At 34.9% G+C, this 23,033-nt stretch overlaps 1 protein-coding gene across 1 annotated transcript in view; it reads right to left on the bottom strand.

Moving 5' to 3' along the window:
- The window catches only part of Smp_170670 (hypothetical protein), a gene marked incomplete at both ends in the record, with an annotated part of 54,335 nt that overhangs the window by 11,360 nt on the left and 19,942 nt on the right, over window positions 1-23,033 (bottom strand). Inside the window, 2 exons of the mRNA XM_018797449.1 lie at window positions 17,536-18,662; window positions 20,105-20,701. Coding sequence (XP_018652490.1) covers window positions 17,536-18,662; window positions 20,105-20,701 — 1,724 coding nt within the window. The remainder of the gene's footprint in view (window positions 1-17,535; window positions 18,663-20,104; window positions 20,702-23,033) is intronic.

The following is a 23,033-nucleotide window of genomic DNA, read 5'->3' as shown; positions in this document are numbered from 1 at the left end:
GAGGAGTCCCACAATAGGACGAAACGTCGGTTCAGTGCTTTCAGGGTTTGCATGGTGGTCTAGCTTCAATTGACTCACGCTTTCAAATATGAAAAACAAGTCTCATATGTTAAATCTCAACAAAGAATCATACGTTTATATATGAACTAACTAAATAGTCATATACAATGTTAACTTGAATCTGTATATGAAAATTTAAGATCTGTGATCAGAATATAAATATGGGTCAAATAGGGTGAGAGAGAGCTATGATAATGCAATTACAATTCGATCAATTTGAAAGAGATTCAAAAAGTAAACTACTATCACGTGAATAGTATACACATTCCAGGTTATCATCATTAGCATCATCATAAAGAAAGAGGGTTGGAAACTTGTAAAATAAAATAAAAAAAAGTACAATTTTATGAAATGAAATAAGTGTTATGAAAATTGAGCTTAGATTCATATAGTTGATAATTATTTTCTAAGCAACAAATAAACTGTGAGTGATCACTGAAGTCAAATACCTTCGTCGATGATAGCCATCAGGAAGCCCTGAACATAGGTTTTGTACCAGTTAGCATTCATCAGAAAGATGGTAATTGCAATCCTAATGGAATTTACGGTTCACTTACCACTGTTTATCCATAATAGGACGTGTATAATAACCATCGTATTATAAGCAAAGATTCGGGACTCGTCATTTGGATGTACCTGTATCTCAGAGTTGATGTTTACTCTGGGACTCGAACCCGGTACTATTCGCTTCAAACGCCATTGCGTTATCCACTCAGCGATTGAGTCCTGATAGTTACTTCCTCGTGCAATGCGGTGAAGTTTAAATTCATTTGGTATTATTTACTTGAATCTTTCAATTGATGTTTAGGACAGTCATTGATCAACTCTGAAATGCAGGTATATCCAGCTGATGAGTCCCAAATAGGACGAAACGCGCGTCTTGAATTCCACTACTAGCCACTATCCATCTTTGCTTATAATACGATGGTTATTATATATGTCCTAGTATGAGTAAACAGTGGTAAGTGGACCGTAAATTCCATTAGGATTGCAATAACATCTTTCTGATGACATTATTGCTAGAAAAATGTCAAAGTGAATGCAGTAGAAAACATTAGGATGGAACAATATAATATGAAAAAAAAAACGAATTTGCGAAATATTTAGGTATAAGAAAGAATAGATAGAGTAGTAAATGAATCTGAACCACTGTAACCGATTCTGAATCATGTCTCTTTTTGCATTATTTAATGAGCTAACAAGTTATAATGAACTAGAATAATGTGTAAAATTAAAAAAAAATTAGTTTGGAAATAACCATAGTCAACCTGAGAGAGAGGAATGGATACGTTTAACTATTCAATTTTTATTAACAATTGGACCATACAATTTCGAATTTATTATCATATTTTCAACTTAGTATATATGTAATATATTGTGAATGTAAGAAATAATAATAATAATAACTCCGCATGTAGCTCCTCCGGGGGGCTACTGCCAGTCCCAAGTCTGGATAAAGGAGGAGGGGTTAGCAACCCCATCTCGTAGAAAACTAACTCGCTAAATAAAATAAAAAAACTCTAACCAGGAATAACATTACCCAAATGTTTGAAAATCCAAGAAGATGTAACTGGATTTTTTTTTAAAAAAATCATCATTTCAGTAGATGAAGACATTTTGAAATGTTAGAATTTCTGCTTACCCTATTCACAATATATATCTATAGTTTTAGTATCATAATCACACTTAATGTTAAAGGAAAATGAATATGGTATATATATATATATATGATTAGTGAGTTGAGGGAAAATTGTTAACAATGCTTTCTGTTTATTTTCATAGGCAACATAACATAGTGAATTCCAAAATAAGTACTAATTATTGAAAAAGAACTATTAACAGTGAGAATCTTTCATTTCTGGTAAGATCATCCTAATATAAGTGTATTCTTTTTTTTATACTACCACTTCTTTGTCAACGTTTAACATGGATGATATTCTAATCTAAGGTAACAATACTTCAGAAGGTGATCACTACTACTCTTCTTCATTTTTTTCAATTATCTTGCATAAACCTAAAGTATACATATATCATGGTAACGTTTCCAAACAAAATTCCACATCGATCCAAAAGACAACGAATAAGGGAGAAAGAAAAATACTTTAAGACTAATAGAATATCAGGTGTATCATATAAATATGAATTTATCCAAGATACATGTCTGTGTACACTCAAAGAAGAATTCAATTTTTCCAATATAAATAGGGTAAATATACACATGGACACTGACACTGACACACACACACACACTAACATATATGTCCACTACGAAGAAATTTTAATACTTAGGGGGTAAAAAAGAAAGAGATAGAGAAATTCTTTTCTTCTTTTTTTTCTCAGAATATAAAAGTGAACATTTTCGTTATGATAAATGGTCGTAACAACAACAACAAGAAGAATAATAACAAGATTTTTTACCATTATTATTATATACATTTAGTTCTAATTTGAATTTATCCCCATTTTAAATGATCAATTTTATTCACTTTTAAGAATTGTTAAAAGTTGAATAATCTTTTTTAATAAATTAAATAATGAATATTATATCTTATAGAGTTGAAATTATGAGTTGAATGAAGCTGCATGAGGTATTTCCTAGAGTTCTAGTGAGAAGTAGTGACCAGTAAAGTTCGACCACGTCTGAAGATATTAGTGAATGGTTGTTCAACTTTGTGAATTGGTTGAAGTTAGACACTAACGCCATTGGATGCCCATTCAGTAGTCTAGTGGTTAAGCGCTCGTGCGCAAGACTGATAGATCATGTGTTTGAATGTCACGACGCGAGATCATGGATGCGCACTGCTGAGGAGTCCTACAATAGGACGAAACGGTCGTCCAGAGTGCTTTCAGGTTTTCCATGGTGGTCTAGCTTCAATTGAATCATGATTTCAACTGTATAGAATTACTAAAATCTACACAAAACCCCCCTTCTAAGGATATCATATCTATTGAAAAAGTTGATAGTTGTTGTACATCAATAAGTTATGTATAGATAACACATTTTTGGCATTAGAAGCAAGAAATAATGAGAGTTAGGGGTAGGGTATGGTAGGGTGAAATGAAGAACTACAGTTTTAAAGGGAATAGTTGATCAACTACGAATAGTACGTGAAATTTAAACAACACAAAAATTAATCAACTTGTACATAGAGGGCAATCAATATCAAGACGTCTATGTATTCAAAGTAGTTCTTATAGGTTCAAACAAAAACTATCCTAATTGATTCACTTAGTATTGTTTGTTTGAATCTTCCCATTGATGTTTAGGACTGCAACCGATTAGTCTCTAATTGGCATATGTGTATACTGTGCGTATTGCCTCGATACTGGGTTCAAGTCCTAGAGTGAACATCAACTCTGAGATACCGGTACATCCAGATGACGAGTTCAAAATAAGACGAAACGCGCGTCCTAGATTCCACTGCTAGCCACTATCCATCTATCCTAATTGAGTTATTAATACACTAAAACACACTAGAAGATAACAACATGTAACTTTATTGTTGATTAGTGTAGTAATAACATAGAACAAGTTGATAAGTTTAAGTAAAATGTTAATTTATTTTAGTCCTAGTATCATTATTTATTTATTAGATAAGTAAATTATTTAAAAAAAAATTAAGTGAAAACAAAGATTGTCAGTCAGTCACAACGTAGAACTTCGTATGTACGTACGAAAATCAGTTCGAGTTGACATACCACATTAGCACAGAGATACAGTTGTCCATTCAAATCCCATTGTGGTAGAAGTAGTAAAAGTATAAGCATTATGTGAAAGATTAGGGTTTGAAGATGTTATTCAAGGAGTATAAAATCCAATGAAATCTATTTGGAAAGAGAAAAAGGATAGGGACATGAAGAATTCAGAAGATCAGAAACTGGGAGAATACAAAGAGTGGATGCACCTTCGCCATTCACCCATACAAAGATTGAAATTCTATTTTTTTTAAAAAAAAACAATAATTTAACATGACAGAATTGTAACTAAAATTGATGTCAAAGAAGAATTTACTGTATAGTTTCATTGGCAGTCTAAACAATCAACGTGATATTTGTTTCGCTAATTTTCCTATGATATGGTTGTGGAATGCGAACAGATATAAGTAATATATGGAAGGGATTGTAAGTGGAATTGCTTACCAGCAAAAGATTGAAATTAAGAGTAAAGGATAGTCATTGGAATAACAACAAGATTGGAAGAACGATAGAATATGTAAAAGACAGGTTAAAAGAGTTATACAAATGATGTAGTTAATGTACGATTTTTGTGTTTTACAAAGTCATTGTTTAACTTTGTATAAAACAATAAATTGTTTACCGTACCTGAATTTTCATTCATTACATTATTACTAAAAGTATTATTAATGACCACTGTCTCTACTCCTTATGAATATGATTGGATTGAGGTTAGCAGTGGGATTAAGTATATACACGTTATTTCTTATACTAAAACTTGTAGTAAAAAGTTACATCAAAGCAATTATTGGCTCAGAATACACATTATTTAACCTAACTATCAACGAGGTCTTGAAACAACTGGAAAGGATTGCCCAGGACAGAGTTCGATAGAGAATCCTGGTAGGCCGCCTACGTTCCTCCACGAGGGGTAATAGGCGTAGGTAAGTAATCACTGAAGTAACATATAGTATGAACTACTTGCACCATACAAGGTATTAGACGAAAAAATTGGAATGATAATAGATAAATTGGATTTTAAACATCTCCATTAGAACAATGAAAACAGATAATGATAGGAAGATGACACAGAGATAAGATAATGTGTTTATACATATATAAATGTGTACCTGATAAATAGTTAACAGTTAAGGATTTAGATACTTATTGCTGTGATAAGATTAGTTTAGTAGTGGTATTGGACTGATTAGATCGAAGTAGGTGCAATGGGGTTTGAATCTGCAATAAAGCTTCAGCCACTATGCTTGTTAAAAAAATGATTTGAAAAGACGATAATAATAAATATATGGGTATGGATCACACTCCAGGTGTGAAAGCTACTGATACTATCCGATTGTTCGAAAAGAAGTAGGTGGGGAAGTATTCGAACTTGGGACTTCATGGCTGAGAATTGAATGTCTTTATCACTACAAAACTGCTCCGCAACGATTAGATAAGGCAAATAGAAAAGTGTTTGATGAGTAACTAAGAGAGATGAATATTTGCTGAAAAAAACACCCTTTAGAGACAGAATAATTACGTTTGATGTATATATAACCTGAAAAGTGAAATCAACAAGACTGGCAAATGTACAGAACACATTCACACACGCAGGACATAACTAAAAACATTGAAATTATACATTCATATAGAGAACATACAGATGGAGAAGATGTACCGGATTAATCATTCAATGACAGCAAATATATTACAGATAGGTATAAGCATAATAATATGAGAATTTGAAGGCCATAGGAGAAGAGGAAGACCAAAGAACACATTACGCCAAGAAATAGAGACAGACATGAGAAGAATGAAAAAAAGTTGGATAGAACTAGAAAAGAAGGTCCAGGACAGAGTGGGTTGGAGAATGCTGGTCGGTGGCCTATGCTCCATTGGGAGTAACGGGCGTAAGTAAGTAATAAGAATACACAAAGATATTTTGTTTCTACACTAGTAACAATCAATTTAAATGTGATAATCCTTGATTACCCTTATTCTATGAGATCTAGGATTCTTGACTGGTTAGTGATTACCACAATTTTGACTCGATTAAAAATCAAATATTTGCTATTAACAATACTAAACTAGTAAACTTGACAAAGGTTTTTTAAAAAATGTCCCGTCGTCAAAAGTAGTAATTTCCTAGCTTAGCTACACCACTATTGAATACATTTCGAAAATCACATCACTGGTGTATATATAATAATACAGTGTTCATTGGTGTGTGTATGTGTGTGTATGGGGAGATGTTTCAATGAATGTAATACAGAGAGAGAGGGAGGAAACGAAAAAATCAGTGATATAACACTAATTGATTCTCACAGAGAAGTCTATTCTCTTAATCTTTTCAGTATAATGATAATTTTTTTTATATTTTTAGCATATAGAAAAAAAGTATCTATTTTTATTTAGTATAAACTAAACAAAATTATTGACAAAAATCAATTTTTCATTTTTAGAGGTATCGAAAAGAGTTGCCTAAAAATAGGTTATCTGTGTGTGTGTGTGTGTAGGTGTATGTGTGTAGTGTGTGTGTAAATGAGAAAAACAGCTGAAAGCTATCTTGGTATTAAAAGTAATTGATAATAATAACAAAACAGTATAGTTAGTAGAGAAAAAAAGGCAAAAAATTATTGGTTTATTTAAATAATACATATAACATTTTTGATCATATTCTCAAATGGTTTATTAATAATATCAGAAGGTGGGTTTTGTAGAGATTTTATATAGTTGAAATCATGAGTCAATGGAAGCTAGACCACCACCATGGAAAACCTGGAAGCATTGAATAGCCGTTTCGTCCTATTATGGGACTCCTCAGTGGCAGTGCGCATCCACGATTAATAAATAATCATAGTATATTATGTATTTGTTGTATGTATGTTGCCCCCAAATGCTCTGGAACGGCCGAAAGTGAGGAGAGTCCACTCTCCCTCTCGAAATGCTCTCACATGGCCACGTGTATATAGCCTCTGTCAGGGAAGTCCTGCTCACTGCATTCTCGTGGCATTACTGTTGTTTACGAAATTGAGAGGACGAAAAGCGAATGTCCAGCGCTTTACCCGGATTGGTGGACATGGAAAGTTCATCTAGGGTAGTTGGAAAACCCTCATTCCAAACCAATCGTGCATATGGACTCCAGTATCCTGAGGGAACAATTGGCGTATGAATCAATCGTTGGTCACCGGCTACCATGGCAATGAATCTCCTCACGATGCTCCACTGCTTTGTGGATCAGACTTTCAGGTCAAAGGCTCCGGTTGCGACCCCCTAAGAAAACCACCTGCTTCAGTTTGGCCACCTGGGCAGTATCACAACCCTCACACAAATCAAATGAGATTTGTGTGACGCATATATATCTGGTGCTTCCTTGTACCAATATTTATGTGTTTAAATAAATAAATAAGTAGTATTTTGCAATAAATGTTATTTTAATTAATGAATTCTAAGATCTGTAACATCCTAGTTTGCTTAAAAGGTTATTAAATTTTACTTTCAGTGGTGTAAGTTTTTCAGTTACATAAACAAATGCGAAACTTTTCCGACATAACATAGATATATTCGAGATTTCGACAGGTGAATTGTAAAGGATAAGCTCGTAATTTCAGGATGAGTATTCCACACAGATTGATATTAAGCAAAAAGATTGAACAATAGTTAAGATTTATTAGTGATATTCAATTCTTTGAGCAAGATGAAGTGCTGGTTATTGACGATATAGTAAATCTTTACCGACTGATTTGATTAGGACATGAGTTATTTAACCTCATCAACTGGTTATCATGAAGCACACTGACGGTTGGTGTGAGAATAGATTAAAATAAAGTTAAGAGGGGGGCAAACACAGATGTAGGATCAGCCCAGGAAGACACTGGTAATTGAACTGAGTCATGTAATTAGGTGCAAAGTACTTGGCTGGGGTCCGTGTGATTATCCTAACCAATAGTTAGAAACCTTAAATGAAATGAAACAAAATCGTTCACAAAGGTCCAGGTGCATTCTCTTAGATCCTAAACTTCGAAATTCTTCATAAATGCTTTTCACTGGCTCACATCTTGGCTGCTTATAGTTTTTTCCATTACCACTTATTCTCCTACTACCTTTAGTACTCTGAGATTTGCCCTGATAACTTCATTTGGCTATGCAAATGAGATGTGGTGGGTTGAACTGATGTGCACATGTACCAGGTTCTACGTTGAGTTTGTTTGATGAAACGCTACATAACCAAAATATGTAGCTCAGACAATTAAAAAATAACAAAAAAGGCATTTACGTAAATATTCACCGTCATTTCGAAATTCTATTAAGTTTAGTCTCAGTTTCCAACAAGTATTACCGAGTACATAGATGCAAGATCAAATCTCAGGAAAGACTTACAAAGTAATGACCTAGTGATCAAACTATACATATTCCAAACAACAGTTTCACAAGTTTGGATATCGCTCTACATTCATGTCATTTTGAACAGCCAAATAACATCGATAACTGTGATTTATAGACGGATATTTAAATTTTATTTAGTCACTATGTTGCATGAGAATAGGTCTGGAGATGAAAACAATGTTTGTTAGTCACTGGGACAATCTAAGCTGTTTATAATTTATTGAAAACTATTCATGTAAACAAATAGCATTTCAATCTAATACAAATTGAATAGGGGAATTAATTCCGTTTACTCATAAAATTATGAACTATGAATTGCTGTCGATCAGTCAAATATACAATTTGCCAAAAAAAATGTAGCGACTAAATTTATCACGTCTTACGCCATCAAAATCAAATCAATTGAGAAAAAAAGAGTGACAATAATGACACCAAGAATACTATACATTTCAAGAGAACCGGATCAAATCGAAAGAGAATCAAGGAATCTATCTAGTCAAACATGGTATATTCACTTAAAGTCATTTGAGCAGAGATTACATACACCCCATAGAAATTACCCAGAAGTTTTACAATGAGCGATTAATCGTGCATATTAGTTTGAACACATTTGTACATTTTGCAAACCAACTTAAAATACTAGTGTCTATGTATTCAACCAGTCATTTAATCATCATCAACATATAGCTTAGCAAAGATGGATGTCTATCCACCACATCATAGTGCCACGATGACATAAAATTAACGAGATGAATTCCAAAAAATTAATGATAATGAAAACGCATGGAAATTGGGAATATGGTTTGAAGAGCCAAAGTGGAAAGAGGTGTATCAAAGATTACTGGAACAGAAAGTCGGCAGATAGAGTGCATCTGGCCCATTTTGAACTATTATAAGCCACATCAGCTAAAGCCTTGAACTACTGATTGTGGTTATCACCAAGACCCCAACCAAGTATTATACATCTACACACATGACTGAGATCAACAACCAAATACTTCATAGTTTAGTGGCTTTTAGCTTCTATATAACCTATTCCTACACCACCGAAATTCCTCTGTCGTGTTAGTAGATTATAAGCTTAACGCAAAAATAAAAGTTGAATCTATTGAAATCAATATGCTTCATATAAGTAGGAGTAAAACGTTACAGAGAAAGTTCAATCAGATTACTGAATAACCGGTTTCAAAAGTATAAACAACAACAAACGAAGTAAAAGCATACAAAGATATATTTACAAACGGAAAAGATAGTAGATATCATTTATGTAAACGTAATGAATTAATAAACAAACAAAAAATTATACTTATAGTTACTTACTCTCTTAGCTATACTATACTATAAACATATGGAAATCAATTCATACAAGTAATAAGTCAGTAAGGACAATCTCTCTATATCTGTTAGAAACACAATTATAGGGGAGATTAAGTTCATCTTATATGTACATATATATTCTTTCATTTTTAGTGAACTAGAAAACAGATGACAAGGACAACTCAAATGAAAGTAATAAACCGTACTCGGATAGTTACTTTTATTATTATTATTAACACTACTACTATTAATAGGTACTACTTATTTTTATTTATTTATTTAAACACGTAAATATTGGTACAAAAAAGCACCAGATACATATGCGCCTCACAAATCTCATTCGATTTGTTTGAGGGCTCTGATACTGCCCAGGTGCACAAACTGAAGCAGGTGGTTTTCTTAGGGGGCCACATCCGGAGCTTTTGACCTACAGGTCTAACCCACAAGGCAGTGGAGCATCGTGAGGAGATGCAGTCCAATGGTAGCCGGTGACCAACGATTGATTCATACGCCATTTGTTCCTTCAGGATACTGGAGCCCATGTGCACCATTGGTTTGTAATCAGGGTTTTCCAACTCACCTAGGTGGACTTTCCTTGTCCACCAATCCGGGTAAAGCGCCGGACATTCGCTTTTCGTCCTCTCAATTTCGTAAACAACAGTAATGCCACGAGAATGCAGTGAGCAGGACTTCCCTGGCAGAGGCTATATATTCGCTGGCCATGCGAGAGCATTTCGAGAGGGAGAGCAGACTCTCCCCACTCTCGGCCGTACCAGGACACTACAATTAACACTAAGGTTTCATTGGTTAAAACAAACTGTTTTCTGATTGGTCGACCAACTGTAGATACGCACATATACATAACACGTAAAAAAACCCTGAGTGTTCAAACAATCTCATGAATTCGATCAAGCATTATTATTATTATTACTAAGTAAGTAAGTAAGTAAGTAAGTAAGTAAGTAAGTAAGTAAGTAAGTAAGTAAGTAAGTAAGTAAGTAAGTAAGTAAGTAAGTAAGTAAGTAGGTAAGTAAGTAAGTAAGTAAGTAAGTAAGTAAGTAAGTAAGTAAGTAAGTAAGTAAGTAAGTAAGTAAGTAAGTAAGTAAGTAAGTAAGTAAGTAAGTAAGTAAGTAAGTAAGTAAGTAAGTAAGTAAGTAAGTAAGTAAGTAAGTAAGTAAGTAAGTAAGTAAGTAAGTAAGTAAGTAAGTAAGTAAGTAAGTAAGTAGGTAAGTAAGTAAGTAAGTAAGTAAGTAAGTAAGTAAGTAAGTAAGTAAGTAAGTAAGTAAGTAAGTAAGTAAGTAAGTAAGTAAGTAAGTAAGTAAGTAAGTAAGTAAGTAAGTAAGTAAGTAAGTAAGTAAGTAAGTAAGTAAGTAAGTAAGTAAGTAGGTAAGTGAGTAAGTAGGTAAGTGAGTAAGTAAGTAAGTAAGTAAGTAAGTAAGTAAGTAAGTAAGTAAGTAAGTAAGTAGGTAGGTAAGTGAGTAAGTAAGTAAGTAAGTAAGTAAGTAAGTAAGTAAGTAAGTAAGTAAGTAAGTAAGTAAGTAAGTAGGTAAGTGAGTAAGTAGGTAAGTGAGTAAGTAAGTAAGTAAGTAAGTAAGTAAGTAAGTAAGTAAGTAAGTAAGTAAGTAAAAGTTCTATGGTAAAAGTTCTATTCAAAACAACCCATCTGCCTATCGAAGAAAAATGATTAGGCTAAAAAAAAAACCATTCTAACGAATATAAGCTCCGTTACAGATAGTTTAGAAAATTTCATCCATCAGAAAATATTCAACTACACTTGACAAAAAGTTTTCACACTGAAAATATCTCCCAAAATCCATTTTACATATTGCTTTTTCGTATGTCGTTCCTTATCTCCGTGTGGTTATGTTGACAATGGGTTCCAGTTTTATCAAACAGCCTAACGTCATTATACTCATAGGGCTTTAGAAAAATGCTGACAATTTCACGATAATAATCTGTCTTTTATAAAAAAAAAACTTATCATCTCTGTTATGTATACGTGCACAATGATGGTCTATCATGAAATCAGTTGATGGATTAAAATTTTTTGGGCTTACATTTGACGATTCACTTACTACGTAATTATTTCATGATACTGGTACTTTGTAGTCCTTTTTGCGACAAACTTGTTTTCCGGTTGTAATGATTTGAAATGTAGTATAATAGAACGGAGTAAACTAAATAATACCATGTATAGTTTAATTTGGCTGGATTTTGTTAGAAAGAGAATTATCTCCATTAGATATTTATTTTATTTCTCTCCAAAATAGTACAAAAGAAGGACTTGACACACATGACATTGATCACCACCCAGTGATCAATCAATTGTGATTACATCTCAGTCTTACAGGAGGTCGGTCGCGGCCCGAATAGCTCAATGGTAACCTCTCTGACTGTGAAGCTGTGTGACACGGGATTGAATCCGTCAGGCAGCACCAGTTCCCCCAAGATTACAGGTACACCTTGCTGACGAATGCCAAGTAGCAGAAAATCCGGGTCCAGAGTTTCCTGTTGACCACCTCCAACCACCATCTTATCTCAACATACATAGTGCACGCAGTGTTGAGCCACCTAGACTAGTGGCCATATTGCGACTTGATCGATAGCATTCGATCAGCACTAAGAAGGACTTGACACGCATGACATTAATCACTACCCAGTGGTCGATCAATTATGAGTTTTAAATTTATTTATAATTTGAAGAGAAATTTCAACATCAGCTTATGAATTTGATTGGTCAGTGATGTTTATAAAATTATGAGTATTTGTCAAAGATTATGCACAAATAAACATACTATTATGATAATAAAAGTAAGGAAAACGAATTTGTAAACAACTTCGCTGACACGAATATCTGTATCAGTAGTACACGCAGCTGTAACTACAGCTGATGTCAGTACAGTAAGAAGGAAAGAGAAAGGAACTGACAAAATATGAGAGAGTTTGAACCCCAATAGAAAAACAAAACATGTAAATTATAACAACGAATGATATCAGAGAGATCAGAATAAAGCTCCATTAATCATGACATAAACCAATTTCTTTTTTGAAGAGGATATCAGTAAGAGAATTGTTGGTATGTACAAGTCTAGGGCAGTATATTTTACTAGAACGAAAAAAAAATCAACATGTTATTATTGTATCATACATCATAAACAGCATGTTTGAACATGTGGTACAAAATGATATGTTCTGCATAAGTCTGTATAAGTATACATAGATATGAGAAATAAACAAAGAGAGCCAAAAACAGGAATCAGGGATCAATACTAAATATATTTAGGGCGTTCAAAAATTCTATAAATTACTTGACAACAGATAAGAAATCTATGTTACTGAAATGATGAAGAATAATTGTAGTTCAGTATGAGAACTTTGGATATATTCTGTTCTTTTTGAACTGAATAATTTAAGGGTGGTGATTTAATTATCTTTCTAAACAAAAAAAACATCAGAAGATACCTAAGAACGCTGCACAATTATATACAACAAGCTACCATGTTTCAAGCTAACAGAAAAATCCTAATAGTTTACTTCTTTTTTGAATTATGAGCGGATGTTGTCATCCCCAAATGTCCTGGTACGGCCGAGAGGGGGGAGAGTCCGCTCTCCCTCTCCAAATGCCACAGGTGTTGTTTACGAAATTGAGAGGACGAAAAGCGAATGTCCGGCGCTTTAACCGGGTTGGTGGACAAGGAAAGTCCACCTAGGTGAGTTGGAAAACCCTGATTACAAACCAATGGTGCACATGGGCTCCAGTATCCTGAAGGAACAAATGGCGTATGAACCAATTGTTGGTCACCAGCTACCATGGGACCACATATCCTTACGATGCTCCATGGCCTTGTGGATTAGACCTTTAGGTCAAAGGCTCTGGGTGTGGACCCTTAAGAAAACCACCTGCTTCAGTTTTTGCACCCGAGCAGTATCAGAGCCCTCAAACAAATCAAATGAGATTTGTACGGCGCATATGTATCTGGTGCTTTTTTGTACCAATATTTATGTGTTTAAATAATAAATAAATGATCTTGCACAAACGCTTTAATTCTAGGCCACTGAGCAGGTATCCAATGTTGTCAATGTCTAACTTCAAATAATCTATAATATTTCGCGAACATCTTTCATTGTCTCTGGTAGGTTAGACAAGTACGCAGTCGGATGCCGGCTCAGTGTTCTACAAATTAAGCGTTCATGTACGAGACCGAAAGGTTCTGAGTTCTAATCCTGTGTGTAAGATAGTGGATGTACACCGCTAAAGAGTCCCCTACAAGGAAAAACCAATCTTCCAGTGCTGTTAGGTTTTCAATGGTGATCGAATATTGATCGAACCCTATACTTATTATTATTATGAAATGGAATTTTTCAACCATTAGATTGTCAATTCAACAATAAGTGATGATCTAAAGTTGTAAGAGAAATTGATCACATGATTAGAGTATAAAATTCTAAATATATAGATGTATATCTATAGGTATGCTTTGTAGTTTATAAGCAAATCTAAGGCATGGTATTGTTAACTCAAATCTGATTACTTTGAAGAGATGAACATTGAATGATATGAAATATGAAAATTGAATTTTAGAAAAGAATGAAGCGATAAAAGAACCTATTTCAGTGTTGTTGTTGCTGCTGCTTGAAACAGACATTACTACTACTGATGAACATTTTATTTATTTATTTAAACACATAAATATTGGTACAAGGAAGCATCAGATAAGTGTGCGCCTCACAAATCTCATTCGATTTGTGTGAGGGCTGTGATACTACCAGGGTGCCTGGACCGAAGTAGGTGGTTTTCTTAGAGGACCACACCCGGAGCCTTCGACCTAAAAGTCTGATCCACAAAGCAGTGGAGCATCGTAAGGAGATGCAGTCCCATGGTAGCCAGTGACCAACGATTGATTCATACGCCATTTGTTACCTCAGGATGCTGGAGCCCATATGTACTACTGGTTTGTAATCAGGGTTTTCCAACTCCACTAGGTGAACTTTCCGTGTCCACCAACCCAGTTAAAGCTCCGGACATTCTCTTTTCGTCCTCTTAATTTTGTAAATAACACCCTCACCACGAGAGGGCAGTGAGGCTATATACGCGTGACCATATGAAAGCATTTGGAGAGGGAGAGCTGACTTTCCCCACTCTCGGCCGTACAGGGCATTTGGAGGCCTGCGCGGGGAAAACCCATTGGATTTCTAGTCCTACGCCTTAACCACTCAGCCATCGCGACACCTTAAGCTGATGAACAAGTAGGTAAGGAATAAGTTGCTTTCAAGTGATTTCATTTTAATGAAGAAAAAGCACTGATTACGAAATCACATATTCAATTTTACTACATTTTAACGCAACTTTGTTAAGAATAAAAAACGGAGTCATTGTATATGGATTATTGGTAATTTTGGGAATGAATTTAACCAGAAAAAGAAACAACTAAACTGGTTTCTTTTAAGCATACAATTGATTATAATTTTAAAGAATTAATTGATTGGACATAAGGCATTTGTAAACAAGGGAAACTAAGGTGGCAGGAATGTAGATATGAAATAAATGAACATTACTCATGTAAGATTACTTATTTATTTATTTGACTATATCAGCATTGCTACAAGGGAGCATCGAATACATATAAGCCACACAATAACAATGATTGTGTGAGGGCCGGGTGCCCAGACCGAAGTAGATGGGTTTTTTTTCAGGGGATCATACTCAGAGCCTCCGAACTAAAGGTCTAATACATAAGACAGTAAAGCAACGTCACAACATGCAAACCCATGATAGCCGGTGACCAACAATAGGTTCACACGCTATCTGTTCCCTCAGGATCCTGGAGCCCATATGGTTTGGAATGAGGGTTTTCCGATTCCCCTATATGGACCCTCAGTGTCCACTAACCCGGTTAAAGCGCCAGACATTCGCCTTTCATCCTCTCAACTTCGTAAACAACACCTGTGGCACGAGAAGGTAGTGAGTAGGCTTTCCTGTTGCTGTATACGCGTGGCAGTGTGAGAGCATTTCGAGGGAAAATGGACTCTCCTTAACTTTCAGCTGTGCCATGGCATTTGGAAGCCATGTAAGATTACGCACGTACGTAAGACTATGCTTCTTCAATCACTGAACAAAGATAATATGTTAGTACAACCTATGTTATATAAACATGAGGAAGTCATTTTGTAGATGACTATCACAAAATATCAAAGCGGTCACTATAAAGTCAACCTCTTCTCTAAATCGTCATTTTATTAAAGTAAGAGATTATGAAAAATCCCACTGACTAAATAGAAATAAACGTTTGAAAGTTTGAAGAGAAACTAATTTAAAAGTAGAATGAAAAAAAAAAGAATTTAGAGACCATGGAACAAATGAATACATGTATGTATGTATGTATGTATGTATGTATGTATGTATGTATGTATGTATGTATGTAGGTAGGTAGGTATGTGTGAGAGAGTAAGATATGTAAATAAATAAATGAATAAATTGAAGCATAAAAATGGTGGTGGTGGTGTGTTCTCGAAACTGTTGTTATCGATATATAACAGTAGTAATGATGATCAGACTACTAGTAGTAGTAGTAGTAGGAAAGATAGGAGGACGTAGAGAAAAAAACAAACAACGCTAATAACAACGAGAAAAATAACAACAACAAAAACACCAGAATAGGTGTACAAGTTTTCTTCTCTAAAAGAGATATTATATAGTATAGAGAATAATAATATTTAAGCCTACAACAATATAGAGTTAGCTAGACACACATATCGAAGTTCAAACCTTTATAAAGCATTAAAACGGATGACGACGACGACATTGGCAAGTAGTGAGACAATTCAATGCTAAGAGAAATAAACCATGTGTACATCGATAATATATATATATACAGGGGATATATATATATATATATATATACGTGTAGTATAGGATACTCTATACATAGGAAAGCAAAACAGGTCAATTAATAAAGGTGAAATGTAATTACTTACCATACTTATGCGCATTGAGAAATCCCAATACATGTATACTACTGGTGTGTAAGCATACACACGAGAAGGTAACACATACATATAGATAAGGGTATTTTTCAAGTTGCTTGCTAACATAAACAGAATTCGATATCGTTTAAACACAAAATGACCTTGAGAAAAACAATTTCCATTTTATTCATAGACAATATTGTTAGATATTTAGTTAGTTATTGGAATAATAATTTATATGCATTCATTTAGTAGTCAGTCACCCACTCACTCATTTCTTTACACACACACACACACAGACAGAGAGAGAGTGAGAGTGAGGGAAGAACGCATGTGTACAGTTATTTATTAGGATGATGTTTTTTTTTCCCAATAGAAAAATTAGGAAAAGGGAGAATAGAGAAAATTATCAAAATGACGATGAAGAAAAGAAATTCTAAATTAAAATTATAATTTATATAGAAAATATAAACTGATCATACTTATAAAAATACTGACTTTATAAATAAATAAGCATCTACGCAAGATACTTCGGATCCGTTGGCCAGACACTATCAGCAACATTCTACTGTGGGAGAGAACAAACCAGATTCCATCCAGAGGAGGAAGAAATCAGGAAGAAGCGATGGGAGGATAGGACATACATTAAGGAAATCACCCAAATGCGTCACAAGACAAACCCTCACATGGAATCTTGAAGGCCGAAGAAGGAGAGGAAGACCAAAGAACACATTACACCGAGAAATTGAGACAGACATAAGAAGAATGAACAGAAGTTGGATAGAACTAGAAAGGAAGGCCCAGGACAGAGTGGGTTGGAGAATGCTGGTCGGTGGCCTATGCTCCATTGGGAATAACAGGCGTAAGTAAGTAGTAAGTACGTAAATGAGCATAGCACAACTGGGATGTATCGACAATGATGAATTATTGAATTGTTGAATTGAATTATTGAATATGATAAGAGTCTTGCACTAAAAGATGATCGAAACTCATTAAACTCTATGTGGTAATTTATAAATCTATTCAAGTTTAAAAATAATATATTCGTTAAAACTGGCTACAAAATATATTTCACCGAATAAGGTTGAAAAAAGACTTAGAACAACTAATTGATTGTAATCAGTAACTTACTGAATAATGCATCATACAAGGATCAGTAGGTTGAAATTGTGATCGACCACCACCTGTTGGTGTTTGATGCATAGGACGTGGATGACCAGGTGTAGAACGAGGGAAATGATTCATTGGTAATTCATCTCCAATATAAGAAGGATTCATTGGTTTATTCGGAGTTGCAACACAATTAGGAATTGGTTGTTTAAGACAGTGAACATTTTGATTGGTAGGTGATGACTGTTGATGTGTGGATGATAAAGACTGAGCATAATTACCAGTATTGCTAATAACACTAGATCTACCGGATGCTGCACCAGCTTTGCGTTTTTTTGTTCCTGGTTTTGTGACGCCAGAACCACGCCCACCAACTGATTGGTTAGTATTAGTGATAGGTACACATGTAGGAGGAATAGAACCAACAACAGGAGATTGAATAACATTTAATGCTTGACCAGCGCGACAAACAGGTGGTACTGAACCCGGTTCAATGTGGCCAACGAGAGCAGGATTCTCGTTATTCGGAATAGGAGACATAGAGAGAGGAATTGAGTTGGGTGATAACCAAATATCACTATTTGTAGCAGAATGGTAAGAACGTTTTTGCCCAGTAGTTGGGACTACACCAGCAGTTATTGGGTCCGGACCGGCTGGGCCGATAGGACCTAGTGTCCGGCAAGATTCTGTTGGTAGTGTCAGTGAGTCAGAGGACGGATAACCAGGATTTCCAGAACATATATTTGAATTATTTGGTGGAACCATTACAACTGGAGGGCCGCTTTGGTAAGCCGGGGGTTGGCAGGTTTGTTGATCAGTCAACATTACTTGTTCTGAAGGCAACATCATAGTTCCAGTAACCATAGGTGGGATAGGGCACTGAGATGAAAGATTAGCTTCATGAGGAGGGACTGGACAGTTGGATATATCAAAAAATCCCATCTGTCTAGGTCCAGAATAACGCATCATTGATGGATCACTTTTTCCACGCTGATAATCAGAACATAATCTATCCCATTCTTGTTGAGCTGACTCATTATTAACATATGATCCTCCAACTGAACCGCTCTGACGAAAGGCACCATAGTTTTCAAAATCTACTGTACGTGTTCCAACAGTTTCAGAATATTGTAATGAATTGTTAATAGCTGAATAATGTTTAAAAAGAAAAATATATATCGGAAAAAATTGATCAAACAATTTGTAATCATTAAAAAAGTAAATAGTTAAACTGAAAAATTACTTTAAAATTACTTAATTTATATTTCTATGCATAATAATATCAATCAGTTACAACGTAGAACTTCGTACGTACGTACGTACGTACATCAGTTCGAGTTGCCACACCACATTAACACAAAGATGCAATTGTCGATTCAGAACGCATAGTGGTAAAAGTAGTAAGAGTATAAACAGTAATCCGAAAGATTAGGGTTTGAAGATGTAATTCAAGGAGTATAATCCAGTGAAATTTTCAATACAAATGTCAAGACAGTTCTACTGTATGTGGTCGAAACTTGGAGAACTACGAACGCCATCATCCAGAAGATACAGGTGTTTATCAACAGTTATCTACGCAAGATACTTCGGATCCGTTGGCCAGACACTATCAGCAACATTCTACTGTGGGAGAGAACAAACCAGATTCCATCCAGAGGAGGAAGAAATCAGGAAGAAGCGATGGGAGGATAGGACATACATTAAGGAAATCACCCAAATGCATCACAAGACAAACCCTCACATGGAATCTTGAAGGCCGAAGAAGGAGAGGAAGACCAAAGAACACATTACACCGAGAAATTGAGACAGACATAAGAAGAATGAACAGAAGTTGGATAGAACTAGAGAGGAAGGCCCAGGACAGAGTGGGTTGGAGAATGCTGGTCGGCGGCCTATGCTCCATTGGGAATAACAGGCCTAAGTAAGTAAGTATGATTCACTAGTGAAAAAAAATTATTAACTGTTCATTAGCTTTTTTAGTGTACAAGAGATTATGTCATAGATGACATTATTGAACAGTAAAGTTTATAAATGTAAGTATACATAACGAGTTAGTTTGGTTTTGTACAAAAGGGTAGAAATCATATCATAAGATATATTGTCAGTTGAATATTTGTAAGCACTATTCGCGGCATATATATGCACATAGCATCTATTTTTAAGAATTAAATTGAATTCTTCACCAGATACTGACGTATAAACCACACTCTAAATAATGAAGGCTAATAATACAACTATCCAATTGCTCAAACCGAAGTGGAACAGGAATCGACCCTTAGAATTAATAACTGAAGGTTGGACACTTTAACCATTATTATTCGACTCGAATAATCATCTAGCACAGCATGTCCCTATCTTTATTCCAACCTATCCGTGTATTGCAGAGTCGAATTAGGTAGGAAAATACTCAATGAATTATGATATTAAATTTATAATTTAAAAAATAAAAATAACTAACCAGATGGTGGTAGTTGTGCTGAAGGATTCCCTAACCCTAACGATTGTTGTTCCAGTTGTTGTTGTTGGTGATGATGATGATGATGATGATGGTGATGGGATTGCTGTTGCGGTTGCATTGACATAGAATTACGCATTAAACGTTGTTGTAAAACAGCACCAGCTGTTGCTGCAGTTATAGCACCTGGTGTTGATGCACTTTTACTTTTACTCAATGTTGAATGAATTTTTTCTAATTGTGCTATTTTACTCTTACGATTCTCCCATTGTTCTTGAGTTAATGGCATACAACCATTATCTGGAATACCAATTATTGGTGAAACTAAAGCAGTAGTTGGTCCAATACATTGTTTTGAATTTGAATTAGATGATGAAATAGAAGAATGTTCTAATCCACTACATGAATTAATATCTTGTTGTCCTGTACACATATGTCGAAAATAAGATGAATTATTAGGTTGTTGTTTTATATTAATCGGATCGATAATTTCAACTGGAGATCCTTTCATCATCATATGTGAATCAAATGGATATGGTTGTTTTGAGGTACCATTACCAGTCATTTGATTTTGTGATATTTGTTGAGTAGATGGAGGAGGATATGATCGATAATTTCTTTCTTCAATTGTTCCATTATTTGATCGTTGTTGTTGTTGTTGTACTTGAGAAGATGGTGGTTGTGTTGAAATGGCAATAGTATCATTGATTGTTGTTGGTAACTTGCGATCACCTAATTATAAGTAGTATAATAAAATACACTAAGTGAATACGATGAATATAAAAATAAACGGAGTAGTTCTAAAATACACAAAGAACTATAAACATATGATGTATATGATGTATAACGATAACAGTAATTCATTATTGCATTTTGATCGTAGGTTTTACAAAGATAAAGAGGATTATTTTCAAACTTTTTGAAGGATACGCCCTAATGAAAAAGTAGAGTGAATTGTGAGTGAAAAAGTAAATGCTTATCTGTAGTCAAGGTACTACTAAGTTGTAAGTTTTAATTTTGATTTATTCATAATAGATAGATACAGTCCTTAAAGTACCATCATTATGAACTCTCCATATAGAAAAGTGATTTAAAACTGGGGTATATATTTACGCATACTTGGAATTTGATGCTTTAAGTTTTTATTATGTTTATACAACGACAATTTAATCGAAGAGGTAATTCAAAGAAATCCTTTGAGTTATATAGAATATAGTCGTTTACATTTACAATTATATAGTTACTTTCATATCTGATCCCATTTAATTCTGTTGGTCATATAAATAGCATATCAGTAGTTGCCCTCATACAAAGAACTATGAATCGAAGACAGCCAAATAAACATGGTATGAGGTGTTAGTGAAAATTATTGAATTTTACGTGCCCCCAAATGCCCTGGTACATCCGAGAGTAGGGAGAGTCCGCTCTCCCTCTCCAAATGCTTTCACATCGCCACGCGTATATAGCCTCTACCTGGCAAGTCCTACTCACTGCCTTCTCAAACCATGGCTGTTGTTTACGAAATTGAGAGGACGAAAAGAGAATATCCGGTGCTTTAACCGGGTTGGTGGACACGAAAAGTCTACCTAGGGGAGTTGGAAAACCCTCATTCCAAACCAATGGTGCACATAAGCTCCAGTATCCTGAGGGAACAAATGGCGTATGAATCAATCGTTGGTCACTGGCTACCATGGGACTGCATCTCCTTACGATGCTCCACTGCCTTGCGGATGAGACCTTTAGGTCAAAGGCTCTGGGTGTGGCACCTTTAGAAAACCACCTGCTTCGGTTTAGGCACATGGGCAGTATCACAGCCCTCACACAAATCAAATGAGATTTGTGCGGCGCATATGTATTCGGTGCTCCTTTGTACCAATATTTATGTGTATAAATAATAATAATAAAGTAGTGTATATGCGCCCATCCGCTCGTTGTGTCACATTACAAAATAATACGAGGAGATATAATTTATAAAATAACTAATGGAGTCAAAATAACTGTAGTAGCAATAATAGCGAAAATCACTAAGCATTGAGAATATGGTTCGAATAGACAGAATGAAGAAGTACGTGTATGAAGGAATAATGGAAATCAAGATAATGAATGAATACGTCTGGATCTATACCATTGATTATGACACGTTTTAGTTAATAACATTAGGTGTGAAAACCAGTGATACTGTTCAATGTCATAAGTTATAGTCAACCGGACAATAATTGAATCTGAGACTTAATGGTTGAAAGTCAAGTGTTAGGATAACTAAATCATTACATGTAAAGTTCAACTATTTTAGATGATAACTCCAATGGTCAAATAAGATCACAGGATAGACAGACATCTTTCTCTACTGTGAAACATTTGGTTGAGACTGGTCATAAGGTTGACATCAAGTCAGAATTTGTAGTGTTGTGCAAAAGTCTTCAAAGACGTATACCAAAGTTTATTGAAACCTTGGCTATACGGAAATCGAAACCCCCTTTATATGTTCAAAAACAATTTATTCTTACCCTTAACCTACTCTGATAATACTAATTTATTATTCAGAGCGGTTATCATATTGTTTTTGTGTACTTTATTGATTTTCTTTCTTTGTGACGGCTTATCTTTAACCTGTCTAATTGACCTTTTAATTTCCATATATAAATGTTCATAACAAGTATGTATGTGATCAGATTGTTCGAAATGCATTGCGCAAGTGTATATCACATCATTCTGATAAACTTCGTCTTCTCATCGCATTATCGAAATTTATCAAAGGGACTAACTGTATAAATTAAACACATATTTAATATCAGAAGGGATTTTGTGGAGATTTAGTATTTTCATAGTTGAAAGCGTGAGTCAATTGAAGCTAGACAACCACCATGGAAAACCTGGAAGCACTGGACGGCCAACTCGTCCTAGTGTGGGACCCCTCAGCAGTGCGCATCCACGATCCCGCCTCGCGAGATTCTAACCCAGGACCTACCAGTCTCGAGCCAGAGCACTTAACCGATAGACCACTGAGCCGGCATCCAACGATGTTAATGTCTAACTTCAACCAATCCACGAAGTTGAGCAACTG

Source organism: Schistosoma mansoni, chromosome 4 (genome assembly GCF_000237925.1).
Source record: "Schistosoma mansoni strain Puerto Rico chromosome 4, complete genome".
NCBI lineage: Eukaryota > Metazoa > Platyhelminthes > Trematoda > Strigeidida > Schistosomatidae > Schistosoma > Schistosoma mansoni.
This window is presented reverse-complemented; position numbering and strand designations above follow the sequence as displayed.